The sequence below is a fragment of the Chelonoidis abingdonii genome, chromosome 25, assembly GCF_003597395.2.
Source record: "Chelonoidis abingdonii isolate Lonesome George chromosome 25, CheloAbing_2.0, whole genome shotgun sequence".
In the NCBI taxonomy this organism is placed as follows: domain Eukaryota; kingdom Metazoa; phylum Chordata; order Testudines; family Testudinidae; genus Chelonoidis; species Chelonoidis abingdonii.
This window is the reverse complement of record NC_133793.1, coordinates 2,088,511-2,113,338: the sequence shown is the minus strand read 5'-3', so window position 1 is coordinate 2,113,338 and position 24,828 is coordinate 2,088,511. Positions and strand designations below refer to the sequence as shown.

Below are 24,828 nucleotides of genomic sequence, written 5' to 3'. Positions count from 1 at the left end.
CCTTGCTCCATGATTCCTGCATGAAGCCCATAACGTCTGTTTGAGCTATAGCGTATCTTGAAAAAAAACCCATGCTGTAAACAGACAAGCAGGTCCTCAGTTCCCCTCTGAGGGGTAGGTTTGGAACAGTCCATTTTTTATCCAAAGAAGAGCTGATCTAAAACAACTAATAATGTTTCATGACTCTATGCGAGGGGAGGGTCAGAGAAGGAGAGAGATTTTTTCTTTCATTTGGAATTATTCCTGAATTATTTCTGGATTTGGATAAAAAGTTTCTGGATAACATTTTTTATTTTGAAATTTTTCATTTCTTTTTGGTGAGGGAAATCCCACTCCACATTTTTATGTTTTTGTTTCAAAATTGTGGACGAAAACCCACCTCCTCACACTTTTTTATTCTTCCCTCCACCATGGTTAAAAAACCCACAGTAATAATAACTGTTGTGAGGGGAATTTCCCCCCCTAATTTAAAAACTAAAAAAGTTGTCAAAAGTTAAAAACTTTGGTTTAAAATCATTTTTTGTGAAACCCCTTTAAAAAAGGCAGAAAAAATTTCAACAACTCCTAACCCTAACAGGCTTTCCCATCAGGACAGAAAATATGTCTTCTCTGGCTGAAATTTCAGACTTCAACAGAACTTTGAAATAGCTACAGCTACGGTACAGCAAATAGGTTTGTTTTTGGGGCAGAACTTGTGGTTTTGTTCTTCTTTTCATTTTCTAAATGGGTAAGTATGTACACAACAAAGAAATTCTTCAGAACAGGAGGTTTTTGCGAATGCGTTAGGTTACATTAAAAGGCCATAGTCATCTCAGTAAATCACAGACTACGAGAATGCCATCTCTATATGTAAGTCTTTTTTAGGTATCTCAAATGCATCTGCCACTGTACTGTCTACATGTCATTTTATAGATGGGGAAAATGAGGAACAGAAAAGTTAAGTGACCAAGGTCATGCAGCAAGTCAAGTGCAGAACTCTGTTCTCCTGATTCTTAGTCCCTGCTGGAACCACTAAACAACACAGAGAAGTCAGAGCTGCCCTCATGAGAAAACAAAAGCAAAGACGAGGAGTTGGACTCCGAGTAAAAAAATTCCCCCACAACCCTGGTAGTTTTTCTTAGGCACTGGTGCTGTGAAATCTTCACCCAAGTGGCAATGCTTGACAGTCCTGCTTCCATGAAATATCCATGATGAAACTGGGAAATTTCAGGCAGTGGAGGCCAGGGCTATTGCTGTGCAATGTGACAGCGAGTGGGGGAGGTATGGGGTGTAGTTTGGAATAGCTTTGCAACACTGCACCCCACCTCCAGATACTGACAAAGTGGCATTTTTTTCCACTTCTAAAAGAGGGATAGGGGAAAGTCCCGCTAGTGAAAAACACATTCCTCACTGGTTCCACAAAAGTGGATGCCAAAGACCCAAGAATAGTAGCCACAGTTGTAAAAAATCAAACAATATAGCAAACTACAGAGCAAATATCTAACAGCAGAGAAAATGCTCTGTCCCAGCTTGGCAGTCACTCCCATGACCTTATTCCTCCCAAGCGTGAAGAGCAGGAGCCTGGCCTATATCCTGCTGGCGTAACTTTGCAGCACTCAGGGACAGGATACTGGGTCTTGTAAGTCTGGGGGGTACTGGGACACATTTAAGCACACAGACGGTGTGTAATTATTATTTGTTTTACGGTGGCTTGTACGGGCCGCAGCTGAGAGTCCATTGTGTTAGACACTCTACAGACACATAGGGAGAGACAGGCCCTATCTCCAAGAGCTAAACAGACAAAAGAGGCATAGAGCGGGAGAGAAACATAGCCACAGATCAGGAAAGAAGCTTGGCCAAGGTCCCACTGTAGGCCCCTGGCAGAGCTGGGAAGAAAGCTGGTGCCCTTCCCACTAGGCCAGGCTGCCTTTCTGTTCTATTGCACTGTGCTGGAATACTGGAGATGAGTAGGAGACAGCACAATGTTCTACCGCGAGCGGGCAGGGTGAGTTCACAGATACTTACAGCTAATGTGCATTAGCCAGGAATTCTCATGTGGAACCCTCTCGGGCAGTCCAGTCCCCAAACCACACTAGCATGGAGAGCGCAGTGTAAGCTAACCAAAAGGTCACCAGTGGTAAAGAACCTATGTTCCAAGAAAGCATTAAGTGATCTGGGCTTTGTTCTCATAGGAGAGGAGTGAGCCTCCAGGTGCCGTGGTAGAGGTTCCCAAAATTAGAAAGGCAGAGCCAGGGTGGCTGGGGATAAATTCCCCGCAAAGGTGAGGGGTGTTTCGAAAGCAAAGGGCAGGAACAGGGGGTTCAGTGCTAGCCTCGGATTTTGCAGTCATGGTTTTCCACCTGCAAATAGTGCCTGCACTCAGAGTTTCATGCCTCTGATGGGTTATACCCACAAATCCAGGGCTGGGAGTTCAGCATCCGAATGCTACCCCATGTACCTCTGATGATGCAAACTCAGTGAGCAAATTAAGGTGTAGCTGAAAATCAGCCCCACCATCCAAACTGTATTTGGGAGTATAAGGAAATCAGGCAGCAAGTAGCCTGCAATAAGCTACCAGAGAAGGGATCGAGTATGAAAGACACCTGAGTCAGCTGCTGGAGGAGAGGCTGGAAGGACATGATTCTGAAGCATGAAGGTCGGGTGAACAGCAATTCAGACAGGACTGGCTCGTTAAACCCGTGGCCTCTGCATGCTCCTAAAGCGACTTCTGTTCTTATCCACTATTGCAGAGACTCAGCGTGCATTTGTGCAGAGTGCAGCATGCCCCAGTATGCTCAGGTAGCTATGGAAGATAAAAGCAGCAAAGAATCCTGTGGCACCTTATAGACTAACAGACGTTTTGGAGCATGAGCTTTCATGGGGGAATACCCACTTCGTCAGATGCATGTCAATACCCACTTTGTCAGATGCATGGAAGATAGTGTACCCATTGCATAATTTAAAGATTGTTTAAAACAAAGAAGAAGTTCTTAAATCCCCAATGCTAGTATTCTGGGGGGTCATATTTGGTAGGGAGGAAGGACCCTAAAACCGGAGATCAGAGAGCTTTGTGACCTTGTTATGGAGAAGAGGTGTTAAACAACCAAATCTTAGTACCCACATAACTGAGGTCTTGTCATGCATTCAGTGCAATAGTCTCTCCCCGGGGTCATGCGAAGCTAGGGGTACGTGCCGCATACAGAAATAAAATAATTTAGAAGATATTTTGGCAGAAGTGTTGGAAGAAGAGGAAAGACTCAAAAAAAAAAGTCAGTAAAGAAATGCAGGAAACGAGGAGAGCCCGCTACAAGGAAAATTTCAGCTGCAAGAGAGAGACATTTTTCACTGGAGAGCGATTCCCAGAGTCTAAGGCCAGAAGAGACAATTATGATCATGCAGGCTGAGCTCCTGCTTCACACAGGGCAGAGAACCAGAACCAGCAAACTCCTGGAATAGAGGGTATTTTTGCAGGGTCCTCCTTCAAATCTCACATGTATGGAGACGGAGTAACATTACTCACAGTTGCCCTGTTTGCTTCCAGAGCTTGGGGTCCCCACTTCTAAAAGCCTGGCCCACCGTTTTGATGTTTGGCATTGACCAGAAGACATAAAAATGGAGAGAATTCTCATGTGTGTCTGGGTCATTTCTCGGTTTAGTAAGTGCTAACGATGCAGGAGGTGGGGGAAGGGAGGGTTCCGATGTCTTGAGCAGAGATGTCTGACGTTAGAAGGATGCTGCTCTTAGCTGCAGAGAGAAACTTTCAGCTCTGCTGGAAGGAGGCTTTCTAAAAAATTTATTAGAAAGCACACAGCATGCTGGTTCAGCCCTTGCTGGCAAGGAGAGAGGCTGGAAATCACAGCCAGTGTGCGGGCAACACTGCAGAGTAGCATTTTATCATAATGCCCCATATGTGACAGGCACAGCAGAAGATCAATAAGCCATATTGGGGAGGGGGAAGGTCACGCCAGTGCCTCTGGTTATTTCCAACTGTCTTGCTCCAATGGTAGAAGTGCTTCTGCTGTCCTTGTTTCTGCCAGCCACCAGGCTTCGGGCTCCACCGTTGCCCCAGGTGCTTGGCTCCTGAGGTTCAGAGAGAGAGAAGTTTCTCACGAGAAGATGCGTCACTCTGGGGATGGGGCTAAGGAAGCAGACTCCTTATGATCAGAAATTAAGGCTTGGTCCTAATACATCCTTCCCTCGAGTGTTGGGAAATCCTCCAAAGCAGCCACCAGACATCTGATCCGCCCTTGCCGGCTATTTCTCTCTGACACCCTGAGCAGACATCGACAGGGGGCTCCAGGGGGATTTCCCAAACTGCCTTTTTCTCACTGTCACTCCCCTTAAGGGCTCCAGATGCAGAAATTGGAGTCTCCCCCAGTTTTTCTCACCCCTCCTGATGTACGCGCTGAGTAATACGACCCATGCTATGAAATGAGCCATCTCTGGGTGCCCCTCAGAACCCCGGAGCACTTCCTCTTCTGCTTGCGCATCCCTAACGAGTAGCACCATCCCGAAATGCACACTGTGAATAAGGCACCTTCTAATCCCTCTGGAGTCTTGGGGCCCCAGAGGAGTTGGAAGCCCAGAATGCGTCCAGTTGGGGCGTTGCTTGCTATGGGCCAAAGGCAGAAGGAGAATGATGGAAGCCTCCACTCAGAAGTAACCCTCAGTGACAGGCGGGAGGCACTTCAAGGAGGAAAGGACACTAATGCACTGGTGAAAATTTGGAAACCTTTTAGCCAGGGATCCTGGTGGGCGTGAAGAAGCAGGCCAGAAGGAAGCCAGGCAGCACTTATGCAGGGTGAGGCATCCTCCCAGTAGTAACTATTGGGAGCAGAGCTGCTACCAACAGCAGCAGCATTCTGCGGCTGCAGGGAACCCTAGCTCCCAACACAAGCGTGTCAACTCTGTTCCCATTCTCCACATCACTCGCTCCAAACTGCAGGCCTTATCCTGCCAGGTCCTGAGCTCCCAGTGAAGTCTATGGAAGGCAGTGGTGCTGGCAAACCTCTCAGGAGGCATTCAGCATCTTGCAGGATTGTGTCCTGTGAAATATCACATCACTGTCTTGAATCCAGCCCAACCCTCTGGTGAGTTCCGTGCAAGAGCTTGTCACAGTGGCAGGCACGTCCCTGGTGATGTGTCTCACACTGAACAGCATGCGCATTCCAAATTCCCAGTGCCTGTTCTCAGGAGCAGGGTGCTCATGGGCGGTCAGCCCTTGCAGCGCCTGCCTGCCCCAACCTGAAACACAATTTGTGCAGAGCAATGAGAAGAGAGTTCCCTCCTCAGCCTGAGTTTGTAGCACATGCATCAGGTACCTTTCCAGTTCAGCAAGCACTGTGCATCAGGCTGGGGCAGAGGAATCCAGGCATGTTCCAACAAGGAATACAGTATCCATCTGATTAAAGAAACAGCTACTGTCCTCTACCTTTCATTCCCAGCACACACTGTGTGAGCTTTACACTGCACCTAGTCGTGGTCACTGCATGGCCCAGCCACGCCACAGCCTGAATTAACAGCTTCTAATCAGTCTACGTGCATCCAGATTTTGTGGAGGAGACATGACAGGGGGTTGCACCATTAAGACAAGTCAGATAGCTGCACGGAAGCTGGGATCCCTGTGCATGCTGGCCAACACAGACGGACTGTAATAAGAGTGGTGCAGTACTGGGACTGAAGAGGTTAAACCATGGGAGCTTTGTTGTATTTAAAAGGCAATTATAAGAGAGGGCAACTAAGTACAAGAGGAAGGATCCCTGGGATGGGGTGTCTTGGGACAAGTTGGCTGAGATGTGACCCGATGAATCTTTTATTGTATGTTTGTACAGCACTCGCTGGAGCCTCTGCGTGCTAGAGAAAGGCACAGAATTGCTGTTATTAACAAGAAATAATCACAATACCAATAAACCAATTAGAACTGGTCAAAATGTTTCCAAATTTCAGAATTAATAACAAAAAAGGAACAACTTTCTTGACATTTCCACAGTTTTCTTTCAGAGCAGATATAACAGGAGTGGCGTTTGTGTCAGGGTAGAGACAACACACCCACATGCCAAAGGGATTTTAAAGTGACCGTCGTACCATCATGACCCCGTCGAGCAGGCCCGACTCCGCCCGGGGTGCAGCCTGCAGCCGCTCCATGGACCATTTCTCAGTGATGGCAGACACGTGAGGGTTCTCCACATTGAGGATCCGGAAGCCAGTCAGGTTCACTCCAGAGTAGCGGTATGGCTCCAGGTCTAGTGCATAAAGATCCTTAAAAGAGAGAAATCGATTTTAACATTTTGTGACTTCTTTTATTTGTCTCATTTCCTCTGTTTAATGTGGTGTCTCTGTACTAAGCTGGAGAGTTCAGGATTCACAGAAAGTGGGATACAATGTGCTGCTGCACTGAATGCAGGGTGTAGAGCTCCATCCACAGCATATTATGATAGTACCCAATGGAATCAGGCCCCATGGTGCTACATACATCTAGGAAAAGCCAATCTCCTTTCTAAGACGTCACAATCTAAACACACAAGACAAACAAACAACAAAATGTTTTGTTCAACCCAAAATGAAATGTACAGTTTTCAAGGTTTTTTTTTTAAATCAAAAGATTAAATTGTTTTGAATGAAAAATGTTGGTTTTTTTTTCAAAATATTGAAATGAAACATTTCCGTTTTGTTCTAATTTTTGTTATTTAGCAAATTCAATAAGATTTTGCAAAATGTTTTGGTTGACCTAAATCTGAATTTTTCAGTGAAAAACATTGACTGAAAAATTTCATCCAACCCTCGCCCTGAGACTGGTACCTGGCCACTACACCCTGCAGAATGAGGTCTTAAGAGGCATTGTTTCTGCATTTGAGTTTAATCCTATGAAAGTTCCCTAAGATTTTTTCCCGGAGAATTTGCTTTGAGTGCTGAGTCCTGGACGGTACCATGGATGACAGAATAACTCCAGATTTGGAATGTCAATTTGCAGATCACTATAGAAGAGGAGCTAAGATGAATTTCTTGACATTAGGACCAGTGTACAAGTCTGCAAATGAATGAGTGTGCCCTTTATACGATAAAAAAGGAGAGAGCCAGAGAAGCCTTAGCTCCACTGGCAACCTGCCCAAAGCTGTCACTTGGCAGGCAGGGAGAGAGAGGGTATTTGCAGTCCTTTGTTAGCCCACTTCCTTAATGCATCTCTTGGCTCTGCCACATCTGAATATTAACTTCAGCACAGGGAGGTCTGGAGCTCAAACCTCAGAAACAAATCTGAATGGGTTTTGGATCCGAGACACACCAGGCACACACCACAGCTGTTCAGCTCGGCAAAAAACAAGAACAGCTCACCCAAGGGGACTGGAAGCTGCCTGGATGATGAAGCTGAACAAGGTTTCCTGGGAGCTCACAAATGAGGGGATCGTGAATGAGCGCGGCAGAGAATGGCAATCAGAAGGGAGCTTCAGTCCTGGAATAATCTGCTTAATGAGTCGCTTTAACTATATTTTATTTTGAACAGTTTCTGCAACTGTTATTGATTTTGTAATCCCAGATCATCCCATTCCTACCATCGCTCTGCTGATTCGTTCTCTAAAGCAGATGAGAAGCAATAAAAAAAGGAGTTTGCATGCAACACATTCTCCTGGGCCAAATCTGAGGAAGTGCTGAGTTTCTGTTTTGACTTTTTGTTTCGAAAAGACATTGTTTAGAAATTAAACTAGATTAACTAAAACCGCCACAAAACGTGATGAAAAACACCCCAAAATGAATTGTCCCAGTCATGGATGGTACAGTCCTTGGGGTTGGGACTTGTCTCTTTGTTCTGTTTGTACAGCACCTTCCACAACAGGGCTGGGGCTCCTGGGGCTACTGCAATACAAATCCACTGGCGTCACTGTCGGATTTGATTTTACCCTGATACCACCGCATCAAAGTCAGTGTTTAACTATCACAGTGATGTGCCACACTGCTCAACCTGTCAGGAACCAGACCTGGGGTGAAATGTGAGCCGTGAAAAGGATCCTGCTGCGAAGTTAAAATGCCGCGGGATTCCTTCCTTTATGGAAAATGACACTTTCTTTAGTACTGACTGCCCCAGGGCAGCTCGTCTCTGAGGGCTGAGGCCAGCCAACCCTGCCTACTGAAGAGGCATGCCTCAGTGGGGCCCGGGGCCTCCTTGCAGAGAGCAGTAGGGTGAAGCAGCACACTGGGTCAGAGGAAGAGTTCGGTGTGTGGGCGACTAAACCAGGGCTGGGTGTGAACTTTTGTGTTATGGGTACGGGGTTCCCTCTGGGGTCTCTCAGGGGATTGTTCGAACCATTTTGGTTATTAAGAACCATAAGGCTTGTCTGAATCATTTCTGTTATTAAACCATCCCCGGGTGGGGGTGCTGTTAGCCACAAGATTGACTGCACTGGAGTTCTCAAAGGGCCTTCAAGAGAAGGCTAACAGGGGGCAGGGCACATGCAAATGATCCCTGACCTTGAGAGGAGTCAGCTACACTGATGTAAATATAGGGTGACGAGAGGTCCTGATTTTATAGGGACAGTCCTGATATTTGGAGTTTTGTCTTATATAGGCATCTATTACCTCCCATGCCTGCCCCAATTTTTCACACTTGCTGTCTGGTTGCCCTATGTAAATAATCTTCAACAGTACAAGTGAGAGGACCCCCAAGTTGCGTCGAAGGTAGGGAACTTTGCAATTACATGAGGTGAAGCCCTAGCTCTGAGGGACATGTGCAAGGTGTGTTGATTTAGGTATTTACAAAACCTTACAAGATTAGATGAACAGCCTGGCTGACCCCCAAAGCTAACCCAACAGGCACCTGTTCTTTGTTTACTGTCAAAAACCCAAAGTGCAGACTGGGGATGATTTTGACACTAGGCTAGAATTTGGGAAGTATGTTCATCTCCATCCCAGTCAGTCATTCTCTGCCGTGTTATTTATGCGTACACACCGTATTCACATGCTGTCATAAACAGATAGCTAAGGTTTAATGTTTCTTTTACCTGTAAAGGGTTAACAAAGGGAACCAAACACCTGACCAGAGGACCAATCAGGAAACAAGATTTTTCAAATCTCAAGGGAGGGAAGTTTTGGGTGTGTGTTCTTTGTCTGTTTCTGTTGCTCTCTAGTCTCTGAGGGGATCACTCTATCTCCAGGCTTTCTAATCTTCTATTTCCAAGTTGTAAGTACAAAGGTAGAAAGACAATAGGCTTATATTGTTTTTTTGTATTTACATGTGTGTAGTTTGCTGGAATGTTTTAAATTGTATTTCTTTTTGGATAAGGCTGTTTATTCATTTTTTTCTTTTAAGCCAATAACCCTGTATATTGTCACCTTGATACAAAGACCATTTTTATGTCTTTTTCTTTCTTTTTATATAAAGCTTTCTTTTTAAAACTTGTTGGATTTTTTTTTCAGTTGGGGCTCAAGGAGATTGAGTCTGCAGCTCACCAGGGAATTGATGGGAGGAATTGAAGAGGGTGATCTTCCAGGGTCATCCAGGGAGGAAGTAACGACGAGACAAGGGGAGGGGGTTGTTTCCCTTTGTTGTGAGACTCAGGGCATCTGAGTCTTGGGGTCCCCTAGGGAAGGTTTTGGGGAGACCAGAGTGAGCCAGGCACTGGAATTCCTGGCTGGTGGCAGTGCTATCAGATCTAAGCTGGTAATTAAGCTTGGAGGTTTCATGCTAGCATCTCATTTTCTGAACTCTAAGGTTCAGATCTGAGTAGGAAAGCTATGACACATGCAATGCCCATTGCAGTATTTAGGGAAGACAGCAGTGCCTGCTCTAAGTAAACTCCACGCACCTTTATCCCACCTAGCATAATATACCCCTTTGAGCTCTGGGACACAGCACGTCTGTGCCCAGCGGGTTTCCTAACCAGATCGAATGGAGGAGTTTTTCAAAGGAAGTAGCCAAGTCACAGATTAAATCTTGCTCTGTGTCCCAGCAGAGCAGCGCCCACTGCTTCGACAAACATGTGGTCCGACCTGCTCCAGGGCCAGCTGCTACTGCAGCAGGGGGTTCACCTAAGCCGCTTAGAGAGCTCCCTGCTGAGTCCATAGTCCAGTTGAGTGTGTGTCTCCTGACCTGCAAAGGCCTCCATAGGAAGCGCTCTAGCTGCCTATGGGTGCCTCTCCCTCCATGACAGCTACAATTCCGCACAATGGTGCAACTCGACACCAATGGGGGAGACCCATGGGTGCAGAGGACCAGATGTCTTCAGGCTATGGAGATCACTGCCCTGAGAAAGAACTAACACCTGGGATCCAGCCACTCTCAGGCCTAGAGACAAGACTCATTTCTTCAACTTCAACAGTTTCTTCACGTACCCTGTACCCTGCACACGTACACAACTCGCCCATGCAAACACAGGGAGCCCAAGGAACTCAGCAAGCTTCCAGCTGGGAAGGGAGAAAGGGAGTGACTACTGTTGTCATTTCTCCTTGTAAACCCTCCCTTATCGCTGTGGTGACAGGGGCTGTCTAAGGAAAGAGCATTTCTGGAATGTGGAGTGAATGGCTGTTCATGGGGAATTTCCACCCTATTAATCCCAGCCTCAGTGTCCACCCACACAGGCCAGTGCCTTCTTTTCTGGCAATGCTTTGTTATTGTGGGTAGTAACAAGGTTTCCCTGCTATGGCTCATGGGGCTGAAGCGATAAGGATGGGGATACGTTTATTGTTCCCAGAAGGGATTTTGAAAAGTTGGGTTATATTTTAACCGTTAATCGATCCCCTGCTGGTGAAGTCTTGTTTTTCTGTCTGATAGTCTCTGGCAGTCCCTGTGTGAGTCATCTGGCCCAGATTGCTTGTGCAATGAGGCAAGGATCACTGGGTACACGCTCAATGCAGGAGAGAGATGGTCCATGCAATATGCCACTTCAGCCACACAATTCCATTCTGCCCAAGGGTGAGTTAAAGAACAGACTATCATGTTTCCTGTATTGGCCAGTGTGCCCGTACAGGCAGCATACTGCAAACACACAGGCGCAGTCTGGGAGATTACTGGGCAATGTTAATAGCACGTGTAGCAATTTGCTGGGATTTCGTTAGCTGTTCAAGTGCAGCTCTGGGAAGAGTTAGTGAGGCCAGAACTCTGCTTGGTAAGGAAGCATTGCCCAAGCATGCAGCGAGTTTAGGAATAAGCTTGGCAACTCCTTAAGGGGATTCATCCAGGAGACGACAGGGAATCTCTCAATGAGGAACAAGGACTTGAGATATTTATGCCTTTGTGCATCTTAGTGGCGGGACACTTATCTCTCCTGACACCCAACAGGAACCAAGTTTGCCATGCAAATGTGATTTTTGGTGAAGTCACAGGCTGACCCTATGAATGACCCTGATGGCTCACTTTCCCGCTTCCAGAATTTGTAATTTATGGAATAGTTGACGGAGTATTGGCCCCAAATGCAGAATCATAATCAGTGTGTGATGAAACCAGTGAATTCCAGACCTCTATGACTACACACTCAGTAGAAGAACTGGGAATCGTTGCAGCTATTGGGCCTTAATAAGCCTTTAGGGCCTGATTTTATTTTCAAATGCTGGCCTCCTATTTTGCACCCTCAAAGTGCACAGCTGATGCCATGTAGATGTTTGCAGGTCCAGTCACTAATCATGCCCACAAAGAACTGCATTATCAATTTTTCACCTGCAACATTTTAGGTAAAAAACCAGAGATCCCATTAAAGAGTAGGCTGAAAAATCAGACTTGAGTGTCTTCTCATAAATGATGCCAGGTGACTGAACCAGGAAGTGGATGTTTAATCCCAGCGGAGTTTGGATGGTTAAGATCATCTTTATCTCAGACTATGGGTTTATTAGTCTATTGCTCGACCCCAGGGGAACAGTTTTCACATTCCTCATTCTTCCAGTAATCAGATTGCATCAGCGTTAAGCCTTAGCCCTCTTCAGAGCAGCCCAATGTGCAGCGGAGATCTTGAGCTCAGCTGGATGAGTGGAGTAAGCAGCAGAATATCAGCCCTCTTCCCCCCTTTATTCTAGCTCCTCTGCTGGTGTATGCACCTACCTGAGATGCTGCCCTGTGCACGTTCTTTCACTCTGAACTCGGTGCACAGATTCTAAGGACACTCAGTAGTTTGAGTCCCCAACTTTCCTTAACTACCCTCAAACAGCTGCGTTAGGGAGACGTCTCTTTGTACGGGTGCCGCACAATCCTACAAGCTGCAGAACCACTTCTAGAGGTGCCAAGTCCCCCTGACCCCAAGGGAGCTGAGGGTGCTGAGCACCTTGCAGGATCAAACCCTAACTCCTATGGAAGCAGGGGCTATGCTTGACTCCAGACAACAGCTTCGTGGGGCATCTTGCCAGCTCCCATGTCTGTTAGAAGAAAGATCAAGAGGGGGCCCGACATGTTGAACTCAGCTTTGCTGTTCGGCAAAATGGTGACGCTTTCCAGCCAAATGTTGATATGGTGCACTCAGCACTGACTAGGGACCTTTCAGAAACATTCCCTATAACATTATAGACTAATTCATTAGCACCCTATGGGTCTAGTGCGGTCGAAGCTGGAGAATGTGCCTTGTAAGCTAGGAAAACATTGCCTTCAGGAATAATAGATTAAAACGTCTTTCCCATCTATAACTGTTATTTCAGGGAAGTGGCATTAATTGTGATTGCTTATTTATTAATTTATTATCATTTTCCCCCACCTCCAGGCTTTACCTATACATGAGATGTATTATAGGCTGAGCTGGGACTGATTAATAAGAAGTTATCTGGGAACTGCTTAAAGCTGCCTGGAATAGATAATGGCAGTAGGAGTAATTAAAATGTCTTTTATATTTGAAAAATAAGTTTTGCAAATTTGAAGGGTTAGTTTATTATGTTTCTTTCCTGAATGGGAAAGATACATGAGGGTTTTTTTAGCATCATGCCAAATTCAGGAGAGTCCCAGACAATAACACCCTAAATTAAAACAAGCAAACAAACACATGCCAAGAAAAATGCCTCCTGGAGTCAGAGGGGAACTAGCCCATGTTCAGTGAGACTGAAGATCATTTCAAGCTGAATTCTTCTCATGCAAATTAAGCCTGCTGTGTCGAAATATCTACCAGAGCAAGGAGGGTTAGGCTGTGGTTCTCAAAAGAGCCTCAGGCAGAGAGGTTCCCAACACCTATTGAATTTCAGCACCCACAAATCCCATCCACAATGGCTAAAGCCCTTGTGCACATGCTCAGCTTTCAGCATGTGAGCAGACGCACCGAGATCAAAGTTATGGGAGGAAAAGAAGTTGAATAAATAGTGCGGGCCTGATTCTCTTCTTGCCGCCACTCATCTATATGTGGAGTAACTCCAGAGAAGGAAATGCAGTAAATGAAAAGGAGCGTACATGAGAGGAGAATCCGCGTGTCTGTTAACATGAACAGCTCCGTGATGCTTCAGTGAGAAGGCCGGTTTAAATGAAAAAATAAATGATTTTAGACCAAAGCTAAGGAAAACCTCTTAGTCACTATTCTGTTAATACAGGTCCACCCCGCCCCTCCAGGGTCCTGGAGCTGTCTGACGCACCCAGAAAAAAGCATTCCCTATGGCTCGCTGACTACATGCAGCACGCGCTTACATTCCATTCTCGGTGAGTGGGACAGGAAAAGGAGTTGCATTGATCTGATACTTTACCAGAGTAGTGAAGATGAAGTGGTAGTATTCAGTCATCATTCCCATTGCCATGGCCTGAAGAAGAGTGGGGGGAAAAGAGAGTTAGCAAGATGTATGGTAAAACTATCTAGAAGAAACCGTGAAAGAAAAACACCTGAAGGGCTGATACATGCAGAGAGAGATGAAACAGGAAACACATTTGGATTCTGGACTGATTCAGCAAAGTGCTTAAGCATGTGCTTAACTTTAAGTTCCTGGGACATAAGCATATGCTTACATGCCTGGCTGAATCAAGGCCTATGACCCTTGTGGCCTGTTTTAAACAGGTACTGAGCACATTCAGATCCCATTGACTTCAGTGGGGTGTGGTGCTCCGCGCAGTGAGCAAAATCCAGAGATTTTACTACAACACCTGGGCATCCCCACACGTCCTATACCACCGGAAATCCCAACACTGACAATCAGCTGACCGCTGCTGGCCTGGCTGGGACAGAGGAAGAAAGATATGGCTGTGTTTACTTCCTGAGGAAGGTCCTCCGGATGCCATGGTGATGGGCAACATTAGAGAAACCTAGACAGACAAACAGCCCACCACCAGAGTAATGCTGCCTTGTGTTGATCTTAAAAGGTGAAGTGTAAAGCTTTTTATTCGTTAAATTTGTATTGGCATTGCTGTGTATTTCCATCTGTTGCAGCTAGCGTGGGTCTTTGGTGACTTCCACATTCATACAGCTCATTTTTTAAAATGACTGTGCCCCTTTTTTCTGAACATAATCAATGGAGGATTATAATTAGCATTTGGGACTCTATTTAGAAATATTTGGGGGGTCAGAAAAAGTCCAGGGGGGGAGAAGAATGGAGGGAAGTCACTCAGCTGTTCTGTATTATTCTATCAATGAAGTCAAATCCATTAGTATACATTTAAAACTGCTTGATGGGCTGAAAGGACTGCTCCAGAAATAGTCAGAGCAAAATCTGGCACCCAGGGCAATGTTTACTATTTCTGAGAAGCATTGTAGTAGATCTTAATAGTTGGATGGAATGAAGGGTGAGACAGTTTCTGGCAGGAAGCAGGAGATGCAGATACCCAGAGAAACAAATAACTATTTTTTTTCATAGCTGCCTTAGCTGCTTTAGTCTGGGAGAAATAGCATGTCAGCATCTTTGAAGCAGAGTGTAAAGCAGTGTCCAGTTAATGGATGCAATATTTTAATGTTTCCTGTGAGATGCAAAAGGGATCAGGGTAGACCAAGAAGCAAGAGTCCATATAAACGCTAACTCCCACACATCATTGCCAGGATGGATATTAATAAAACTAGACTGAATGAATAATTCTACGATACATATCACTGAATCTTTTGGACCAGAAAGAGCCTGGAGTAAATTACCAAATCCATTCCCCTTGCAACAGGGCATAGCCCTAGTGTATCTAGGAAAGGAATCCTCCTGGAAATGTTTTCAGACAGAAGGGAGGTTTGGGGTTTTGACCTCAGGGGATGTTTGCTTCTCTCTGCTTTCTGTTTGGTTCTGCTACAATACTAGGGCAGAGTTTAGCTCAGAGGAAGAGAAGGACAGTTTGAAAAGAAGCGGGGGGTTAGGGAACATGGAAAGGATGGGCCAATCCAGATAGCAGGGCCTAGAAACCCAGAATCCAAAATTTTCCCGTAATTCCTTTCCTTGACCTGGATGTCTTTAAAAAACATGATGCTGTTAATGCAAAAATAATCAGGTCTCTGGTCTCAGCAGAAGATTTCAACCCGGAAGCAATGAGGCTGTAATTCTCTGAGTCATCCATGATGGCAAATGTTAACGTGCTGGGGCTCAATCCTGCCATCAGATGCTGGTGTGATGCATGAGTCTGAAGGCAGAAAATGCCTCTGCTTTTATAAAGAAATAAAGAAAAAACAACCCATAGAACAGCAGAGAGGTTATCAACAAACAGCAGGAGGAGAAGAGTTGGAGCTGTGTGCAGAGCAGGAGTTCAGCAGTCGAGTCACAGACAGGTGCCAAGGAGGAGGTGGGAGTTCAGAGAACACACGTGATTGTAAACTTGTGACCACAAAGACTGAGACCAGAGATACCTGGCAACAAAGGCTTTTTGCAGGTGAACTTATAATGGAAGAGGATAAAACAGTAAATACTTTAACTCCCTGGTGCTATCCCAAGAAACTCCACACCTGCTTCCTGGGAACGTAATGGTCTCATGTGCTCTCTGTGATATTGAAGCTGTTGGGATAGTCCTTCGTGGGTTAGTGGGGTTTAAAAGGATTGCCCAGGGTAACTATGAGTTGCCTTGATGCCATAATCACTATGGGGACATTTTTAATGAATGTGTTAAATAGACTGGGACCCAGATTTCCAAATATGACTTGTGATCCAGGGTGCCCAACCTGGACCACCTCCGAGGGGCCTGATTTGAAGAGAGCTGGCGCTTAGAACTTTCTGAAAATCAGACTGTGTTAAGGCATCTCACAATGGCCACCCAAAAATTAGGAGTCACTTTTGGAAAATGTGTCCTATATCTATGTTATTTAATGGGGCAGCGTGGCAAGATTCCTCTCCTGCTTTGCATTGCAAATAAGTCCAGTGCAATAGGTGAACTCAGAGCACTTGTCCTGACACGGGAACAAAAGCTGCAGGTCAGGCTTGCTTGTGGTTTAATTGGCATGTTTGCTAAAGTCTCCCAGAAGGGAATAACACAGAAAAGTTGCTGTTGTTTAACAGAAAGTGTCTGGTTCTGAATCGTATCCCTTTTGCACAAACGTGTGACACGTGATGCGCTGTTCCTGTGTCTTGCACAGTCTTCTTCCCCTCCCACTCCACTAATTCAAAGTGGGAACAGAACCCTGCTATTGTAATCTGGCGGAATTTGACAGTCACTTTGCTCGGGTGCAAAGGCCTGCAGAAGCTGCGGGGGACGAGCGGATTGGACTCATGCTCTCCATAACCCTTCCTCCAGAGCGCAAGGCTCCATTTCACCAGTTGGGGTTATCAATGCAGCCCTAACGCTGGTGTTCTCTGTGTGCTCTGCACTGCAACCTGACCCTTGTAGCATAGTTCTTTCTACAAAACCTGTATTTTCAGGTGTAAAAACCAAATGTAGAGGAAGTAGCTTTAACTATAGCCTCAGAACATTGCCCAAAAGAGCCTAAGCAAAGCATTTGCCACTGCAAAAGTGCCGTATTTATTGTAAAGGATGTTACCTGCAGGGGTAAACCACAGATGTCTCAGCTGGATTATCATCATTGCATGAGCATGAATTCCCAGAGGCTTCCCACTTTCCAAAGGATCCCTCCTGCTGCAGCCCCTCCAGACTCACCTGTCTGAGGATCTGAGCTGCCATCAAGTGGTTACAGTCAAAGATGATGCGGAACTCCCGCCCTCTCTTCATCTCCTTCAACAGGGGCCTGGCATCCTCCGTGTCGATGGGCAGCTGGCGGATCTTCAGTCGGATGTTGTACCTTGATGGGGCCATGATAAGCTCCTGCAGCCGTATCAGGCCTTAGAAAGCAGCGTTTCAAAAAGACAAAACCCATAGCATTATCAGGACTGGCTGCTCTTGCCAGCAGCGGGTCCCTTCCACATCCACTGGGCTTCAGGTTCCTCCACAAACTTTTACTGGGCAACTGTTAATTTTCATTCACAATTTGATTTCACAAAATAATTTCCCTTCCCCCCTCTGCCCCCTAATATTTAGTGTTTTTTAAATGTCTACCGAAACAAAAGATGCAGCTGGGCCATGGTTTTAAATTTCAACCACATCTAGGGCAATTGTTTTCCAACTTTTACCATATGAGAAATCCCATTCCTCATAACCCACCTTCCATCTAGCTGAGATCTAACCCGGATGCACCCTATCCCCTTCCCCCCACCATTTGGCCATGTGGGATTGGCAGGACAGTCATGAGCCCTTACAGCTTTGGGGTCATGCCCCTGCAAATTAAGAGCCCGTGTTCTAGGGGAAAGGGAGAGCACGACAACCAGCCAGCCAACACTCAAAAATCTGTTTCATTTACTGTGTATAGATTAAAAAAGAAAAAAAAGGTCCAATGAAATGAGACTTGAGTCAAACTGAGTCTTTAGGGGTAATTAATTCCAATCCGAAGAGAAGAATCTCATCTCTATCATATTATATTACGGCCATAAGTGTGGGCAGAAAAAGAAAATAATCGGAGACTTTCTTTCTACCCATGCACTCATTTCTTTCCTCTGGAGAAAGAACAATGCCGTTCCGGCCACAGCTGGTGAAAGTTCGTGGGATCTACCATTGCAAGAAGAAACCCAATAGAAGGCCGTTGCAAAAAGGGAAGAGACAATGGCAAGTGTCCTCATGCAAAATGGAAGAAGTGCATTTGAACATGTCACAGAGGGGAATATACAGGGAGCCACATTAGCCAACAGCAGTGTCACACAGCATTCGCCTCAGCACTTCCCCTAAGGAAACTAGCTGGTTTCATGAAATTGTCTTGCACAAGTGACCAACATGATTTTATCTTTAGAGCAGGTGCTTTGCTGGGTTTTGTTCCACTATCAACAGCTCCGTCTACATGCAAATGTTTGTAAGGTGCATTCTATGGTATAAGCCAGACAACAAAGGCTTTGTAGGCTCAGTTATGCCATTAGCGGGAGCTTTGTGCCCTCAGTAGCAAAACTACCTGCCAAATTCTCTGCTCATGTAAATTGACACTGCGCCGCTGCCTTCAGTGAAGTGGCACCAATTTACACTGGCCGAGAACTTCATCCTTCATCTGGCCCTTGTCGGCAGCAGTGGTGATGAAGGCTAGCTGATTGACAAGTCTGTAAAAGCTTTAGACGTATTCCAAAGAACCCTGTGCACTTCTGCCGTGAGTTCATGAGGAATTCGGATCTGTCCCTGTGGACTCGTCTCACTGCACATTACATGATTTTACTCTACCAGGGCGCATGGGAAAAGTCCCGAAATGGAACCCACAATAGATGAGCTGCTTTGCTCCCCCTTCACCTACCTGTACTGTCATCATAAACAACGGTAGCTGACCTCCATTTCAAATACTGTACAAGGTCCAGAATGGCATGGCTGAGAGAAGCATAGTCGGGGTAAAGGTTGACATAGAAAGTGTCCTTGTTATCCAAAGGGTGATGCTTCCACCGAAGTTGTATATGGGGGACTTCCAGTGCATTGCAAATAGACTGAACAGCATTGGTACAGGAGCCTTGAGAAGGCCCGAATATTGCTACAACCCCCAGGGCGAGCTGGTCACAGGCTGCAATAGAAAGGGATCGAGGCTGTCAATATACCAGACAATATCCCTCCTGGGACTGACTGACACTGGGGGAGACAAGCTCATCCAGAGCATGTCACTAACCCAGTCATATCCCAAACAGCACAGCGCTGGGGCTTTGTCTTGGCACATGGAGAGAGAGAGAGAGGCATGTATGGGGATGGACGGACAGACAGACAGAAGCCTCTGGGGACTAACCAAAATATAAATATTAAAAAAGAAAGGAACAGACAGGAGAGGCAGAGAGGCAGGTGAGGTTCTATAGACAGTCGAGAGATGACAGGTCAGGTTCTAGATCAAGGAATGATTATCCAAGCCTGATACAGCTGAGGGAATGTACAAAGACTTGAGATTTTCCGGATTTTTTCCTTACACACGCATATTTCATTTTTTAATCCCAGCTCTGCTTGGTGATAACATTGACTGCTCTTTAGTTAATGGCGCTATCCTATCAACAGCGCTGGGTAACAGACCCCTCTCCTGTCTCATAAAGAGTGACCATAAAGCCAAGCTCCAGCGATGAGACATTCGCCAAGGCCTGACTCTGCCACCTTCACCAGCTCCAAGCAGCCCTTAGCAAGTAGCTCCATTGATCTTTGCAGGATTACTTGAAGGACCAATTACTACGTAAGGAGACTGAGAACAGAATTAGGCCCTGTATGAGGGTCACTTGGGCAGTGACTGGTATAAATATAGAGCAGGGCAAAAAATTCCCACTGAATTGTTTTGAAAATGAAAAACAGCTTTTTGACAAAACTGAAATTTTCATTAAAAATGTCAATTTTCTTCTCAATTTTGCATTAAAAAAATTGAAAACCTAAGATATGGGAGTTTGGGGTTTGGGATTTTTAAAGAAAAACCAGACATTTTCACAGAAAAAGAAACCACTTATTTCCCAATCAGCTCAGTATGGAAAAGGATTGATTCCTATTTGCATGATAAACAATGTCCATTTTTCTGGGCTCTCTACTGGTTTGAATCCCATGCGACTGAAATTTACCATAGCCACTGATGGTCTGGAAGCATCTTCCCCACATTTCTCTTTCCATACAAAAATTATCTATGATTTATTCAATATATTTTCAGTGGCCAGAAAACAGGGGTGGATGGCTGGTAAGATTTTGGGATTTTGATTTGTAGGTTTCATTTAGTTTACTGTGAATGCATGATTTAAGCTTAAAACCCAGATATTTTGCAGATGCTTAGCACTGACTGGGGCTTTGACTCTTTCATTACATTAAACAACACACATTATTTCATTCTGAAATGCATACAGCAATTACTTTTTAAAAATAAAATATATTTATCTGTGTCAAGCTCAGCAGTGACCAATGGTTTAGACTGAGAGACTTACCAACACTTACAGGATTAACCCTCTAGCCCTTACACATGTGAACAGCCCCTTTCTGTTGGGATACCAGCTGACACAGAGCTCAGCGAGGCCACTAGAATATCAGGCCCTTGCTTGCATGCTTTGCTACATGGGGACCGGATTGAGGATTGAGCCCCAGAGCAGGGTATTTTACTCCTCCATGCTGCTCTGCTCAGAGACTTATCAGATATATAGTGACATCCTGGCCTCACTGAAGCCAGAAAGTTTTGCCACAATGGAGCCAGAAATTCAATCATATTGGGTATGGAAGTGACACCATAGGTCACCAGAGGGGACAGATCTCCAGATCTTCAGTACAAAAAGCATAAGGCTCAAAGGACTACGTCTGCTAGCTGTTGGCAGTAGTAGGTTCTTATCCTCTGTGTAGGGAAGCCACTAGATAAATTACCAAATGGAATAAGCTGGCCTTTATGGGCCTGGTCCAGTACTAGCAGCTCAGACGAAAGGCTTTCTGAAGTCAGCGGAAGTTCTCTCTGATGTAATGAGAGCAGCTTTGGGGGACAAATGAACTGAATGTCATCACCTGTGTTATAAACACAGAACTGACATTGTGCAGAAGCTTGCATCTTGTGGCGTACAAGCTAAATTCCATTTGGCAAGGCTGAAACCACGCCACACCACTTCCTTACAGGTAGAGACTGTGTGTACATACAGTGTCACTTGCACACTCGCGTATGCACGCGCATGAGTGCCCCTCTATTCGTTCCTCTGTGGTTTAACATCCAGCAAAAAATTAATGCTTCAGTGAAGATAAACATGATACTTACACTTCAGCCTAGCACAGTGCAGGGGTCACAAAACCTAGGGGAATTTCCAAGATAAAACCCCCTGAAAAAAGCAAATATCATCCTTGATTCCTGGTAGACTGTGACAATCAGTTACCAGCTTTGTCTGTTGATGCCTCTCTGGTCTGTGAATTCGGGCAGAGTCATGCTTTTGCTGAGCAGATTTTCCTCCGCCCCCCCCAGCTGAAACTGATCCTTCACCCTCACAAGCTGACAGACAAACCACAACCAGAGCACTTGCTGCGCCATCCAGTTCCTCCCTCCCGCCCTCTGGACCTCACTCACTAGCAGCTCATATCAACTGGCATCCAATAACAATAATGACTTGTGGCGGTGGGGCACAGGGAGGTGCAATCGCTCTATACTAGAGATATGTGGTGGGCAGACAAACTCTTCTGTGTCTATCCAATTTCTAAGCTTTTTAGGGTCCACCATTACTATTCCACACTTTTGGGCTTTTAAAAAGTTCACCAAACCGTCACCTCAAACATGATAGAACATCCACACAAACCACAACAGGCAAGAAGCATTTCATAATGGCACAACCCACCATTTCAATGCTCAAGTTTTACCCTTCTTCTAATGTGTGTGTGTGGGGGAAATGGGGGACTCTGTTTCATTGGATAGAGTTCCCAGTCTTTACCTAGCAATGCAAATGCACCAGGAAGTGGCACATTAATTAAACATGAAGGAGAGGCTTAAAAACATAACTTTATTTACTTGTCATATTCTATTAATATCATGTCTAAGTGGAGCTGCTCAATAGCCTTGCAAACTTGAGAGTTGGAAGAGAAATAGGTTAGCTGTGTAGGGTTAGCGGGTGAAGGAGTTGTGTAGTCTAGTGACCGGCATAGGATAAGGAGCTGGGAGATGCATGGCTGAGCATCCGATTTACAAGGCTTTTGATCTGGAATTCACTTGACCCCTTGGTGTTTCAGTCAACTCAGCTGTAGAAACAGGCAATAGATCTGCACATACTGGGTGTTACAATGGTCCTGAGAATTCTAGGAAAAGATATTCATAAAATCCAGTAAAGTGGTGGCCACTTTCCACCTGAAGCAGGAGAATCCCAATGAGTGAGAATCAGGATTAGTTTAGTTTCTGCCATCAACATCTTTGGTGGCATCTTGGAATTTCCTATTGCATGAAGTTCAATTAAACGGAAACATCGGCATGAAAATATAGTGGGCTTCAACACCTGTTCCTTTGTGTGTTTGTTTTAATGAAGAAACTACTGCCCAGCCGACAGAAGATGAGGAAGCTCCAGTCTGGCTGACCTGAGGCTCCTGCAGCTGTCCACATTTTCTCACTGTGGTCAGGTTATTTCAAAACTATGTGCCTGTGTGTAAGCCCCACCACACTGAGAAAGCAACGTGAACAGCTCTGAATGCAGTGGTTAACTCAGATTCCTCTGGGAGATGCAGGGCCAAGATTTTATGGGGTCCACCTGTATCAGTGGAGCCCTGTGTTAACCTTTGACACACTCTTGTAGCATTCCAGGTAGGTTCTAATCTCCCTCCCTGCCATGCACACCAGGTGATGTACTTCCAGGAAGGATGCTGCCAAAGATGTCATCCAAGTGGGTATATATATGATGTCTCCAGCAGTGCATTGTTACCGTTACTGATCACAATACCCGTAAGATATTTATTTTTGCCACATGCATATATCAATCACTTGTAGGTGATCTGAGCCTTAGCAGCTTCAGCTGACATGGAGTAAAATGGAAATGGGTAGAAGAGATGACATTTTAAAAATAAATAATTAAATAAAGCCCTTAAAGCTCCTGGCTACATGTTCAACAGATGAGCAGAGAGCAGTCTGCCTCTGCTCAAGCCAATTCTTCACCAGATGGAAAAACATGCTATCTACTTACCTTTCTTAGTGGCTTCAAAGCTGTCATGGAAGTATATCCTCTGAATGTCATAGGTCAATGTTGTGTTAGGCAACAAAGTTCTATTTCTATTGATAATATTGGCAGAAAATCTAAAGGCTTGTTCCTCGGCACTCATAACCTGGGCATTGGGGCCATCTGCATACTCGAAAATTCCTCCTGCAAGACAGGACCAAAATAGTTACCAACAACATGAAGGTTCAGGAGCACCCTTTCCCACAGTGTGTCTAGAGATAAACTCCTGGGAAAAGCCGACACATTGCAAAGCTACATTAGGGCTACAGTCAGTGGTAAATAAAAGGAGGTGGTAAACTAATCTTCCTTTTCCCGCATTTACACTCAACTACACTACCGGCTACAGCCATATCTCCCCTGGATTTATCAGTGAGTGGGAACTTCCATGTCTTCCAAACTGCATGGGGGGGACCTCTCTGAATTTCCCTAGGAAGCTCAGGGAAGTTTGGGAGCCCAGCCGCTCACTGCTGTGTACATGTTTGTGCACATTCTCTTTTGACTTGAGCACCCAGCCCAGAGACAGCAGGCAGGGAAGCCAAGTCAGATTATGGGGACACCTAAAAACAAGAAACGGGGCCTCTCTGAGAAGGAGGGTTTCCCTGGTTCCCCTTTTACTGCTGGGGAGATGCTGGTAGCTTATGTTGAGGCTGAAACCAGGGATGCTCAGAGATAGTAACAATTCTGGAAATATTTTTTCGTAAGTTTCTCTCTCCCTATCCTGCCCTGTTTTGCCATCCTCCACTTTCTGTCTCCTTCCCCTTCCCCTATCTGAGATTAGAGGTGACTGAACCTCAATCAACATCACAGAGAAAGTATACAGAGGCCAGGATAGAGCAGGTTGAATTTTTTTTCCATTTAAACAAAAGGCATTTTGACTACGGAATTGATATTTTGCAACCAGCTCTTGCTAGGAGGATAAGAATAAAGTGGGTGTGAGTGTAAGGAGAACTGGCCAGGAATTTTCCAACAGAAGTTTTTTCCTGCTGGAAAACATCAATTTGTCAAAACCAAAACTGTTCACAGGAAAGGGTCAGTTTCAGTGAATCTCCAAATTTGAAAAAAAAAATGAAAAACAAAGTTTCAAAGTCATCAAAATGGGAAATTCTGAGATTTAAAAAATATTTTTTTGCTTTTCAAGTTGTTTTGAAACAATATTTTGTTTTGAAATTTTAGCTAATTTATACTAAACAAGAGTAAACTTTTTTTAAAAAGGTCAAAATTAAACCTAAATGAAATTTTGTTCACATTATTGGTTCACAATTTTTTTTTTTTTTTTAGATTTTGAATTTTTGTCCCCATTTGGAACAGAATTTTTTTTTTTTTAAATCTTGAACATTCTCCTGCAGCAGTTAAATCGTTTCCCATGCTGCAGAGTTGTGGGAACACAATCTGGAGCCTTTACATTCTAAGTCCAAGTTGACAGTGACCAGGAATTGCTGCCTTGGCTTCTCTTTCTGGGCCCTACCTCCTGCCATGCTGTGATGTCTTATGTCTTAGATTCTCCACCACTGAGGCAATCGGTGTGTTGACTTTCCCCATACACAGTCACTGTGCTGTGTGAATAATGCAGAATTATAATTAATATAAGAATTGGGAGTAAAATCTCCAGCTGCTTTCTGCTCATCCTTAAGTTCCCTCTTTGTCATTCCTTATTTTTAGTTTCCCCTGCCCCATCTTTTTTTTCCCCCTCCTTGAGTTTGGCTCTTCAAGTCCTTAGTTCAGACAAGCAGAAACTTCTGAGTTTGCCTCCAACTACAGCCTGCACTGTTCAATAATGCACGGCTTGAACGCATGCTTTTCCATGTTTGGAAATTGTTAATGCCATTACATTTCCCCAACGGCAGCAAGCTCATGTCATGGTATCGCTAGCTTTCTTGGCTCTGCATTTGTAAG

At 45.1% G+C, this 24,828-nt stretch overlaps 1 protein-coding gene across 3 annotated transcripts in view; it reads right to left on the bottom strand.

Moving 5' to 3' along the window:
- The window catches only part of GRIK3 (glutamate ionotropic receptor kainate type subunit 3), a 240,912-nt gene that overhangs the window by 80,156 nt on the left and 135,928 nt on the right, over positions 1–24,828 (bottom strand). For all 3 annotated transcript variants that reach the window (XR_004375907.2, XM_032796279.2, XM_032796281.2), the window contains exons 2-6: positions 22,903–23,079; positions 18,573–18,830; positions 16,907–17,088; positions 13,609–13,662; positions 6,064–6,237 (exon numbers count right to left, since the gene is read on the bottom strand). Coding sequence is in view for 2 of the 3 variants with exons in the window: in XM_032796279.2 (XP_032652170.1) it covers positions 6,064–6,237; positions 13,609–13,662; positions 16,907–17,088; positions 18,573–18,830; positions 22,903–23,079 (845 nt within the window). In the remaining variant the exon portion in view is untranslated. The remainder of the gene's footprint in view (positions 1–6,063; positions 6,238–13,608; positions 13,663–16,906; positions 17,089–18,572; positions 18,831–22,902; positions 23,080–24,828) is intronic.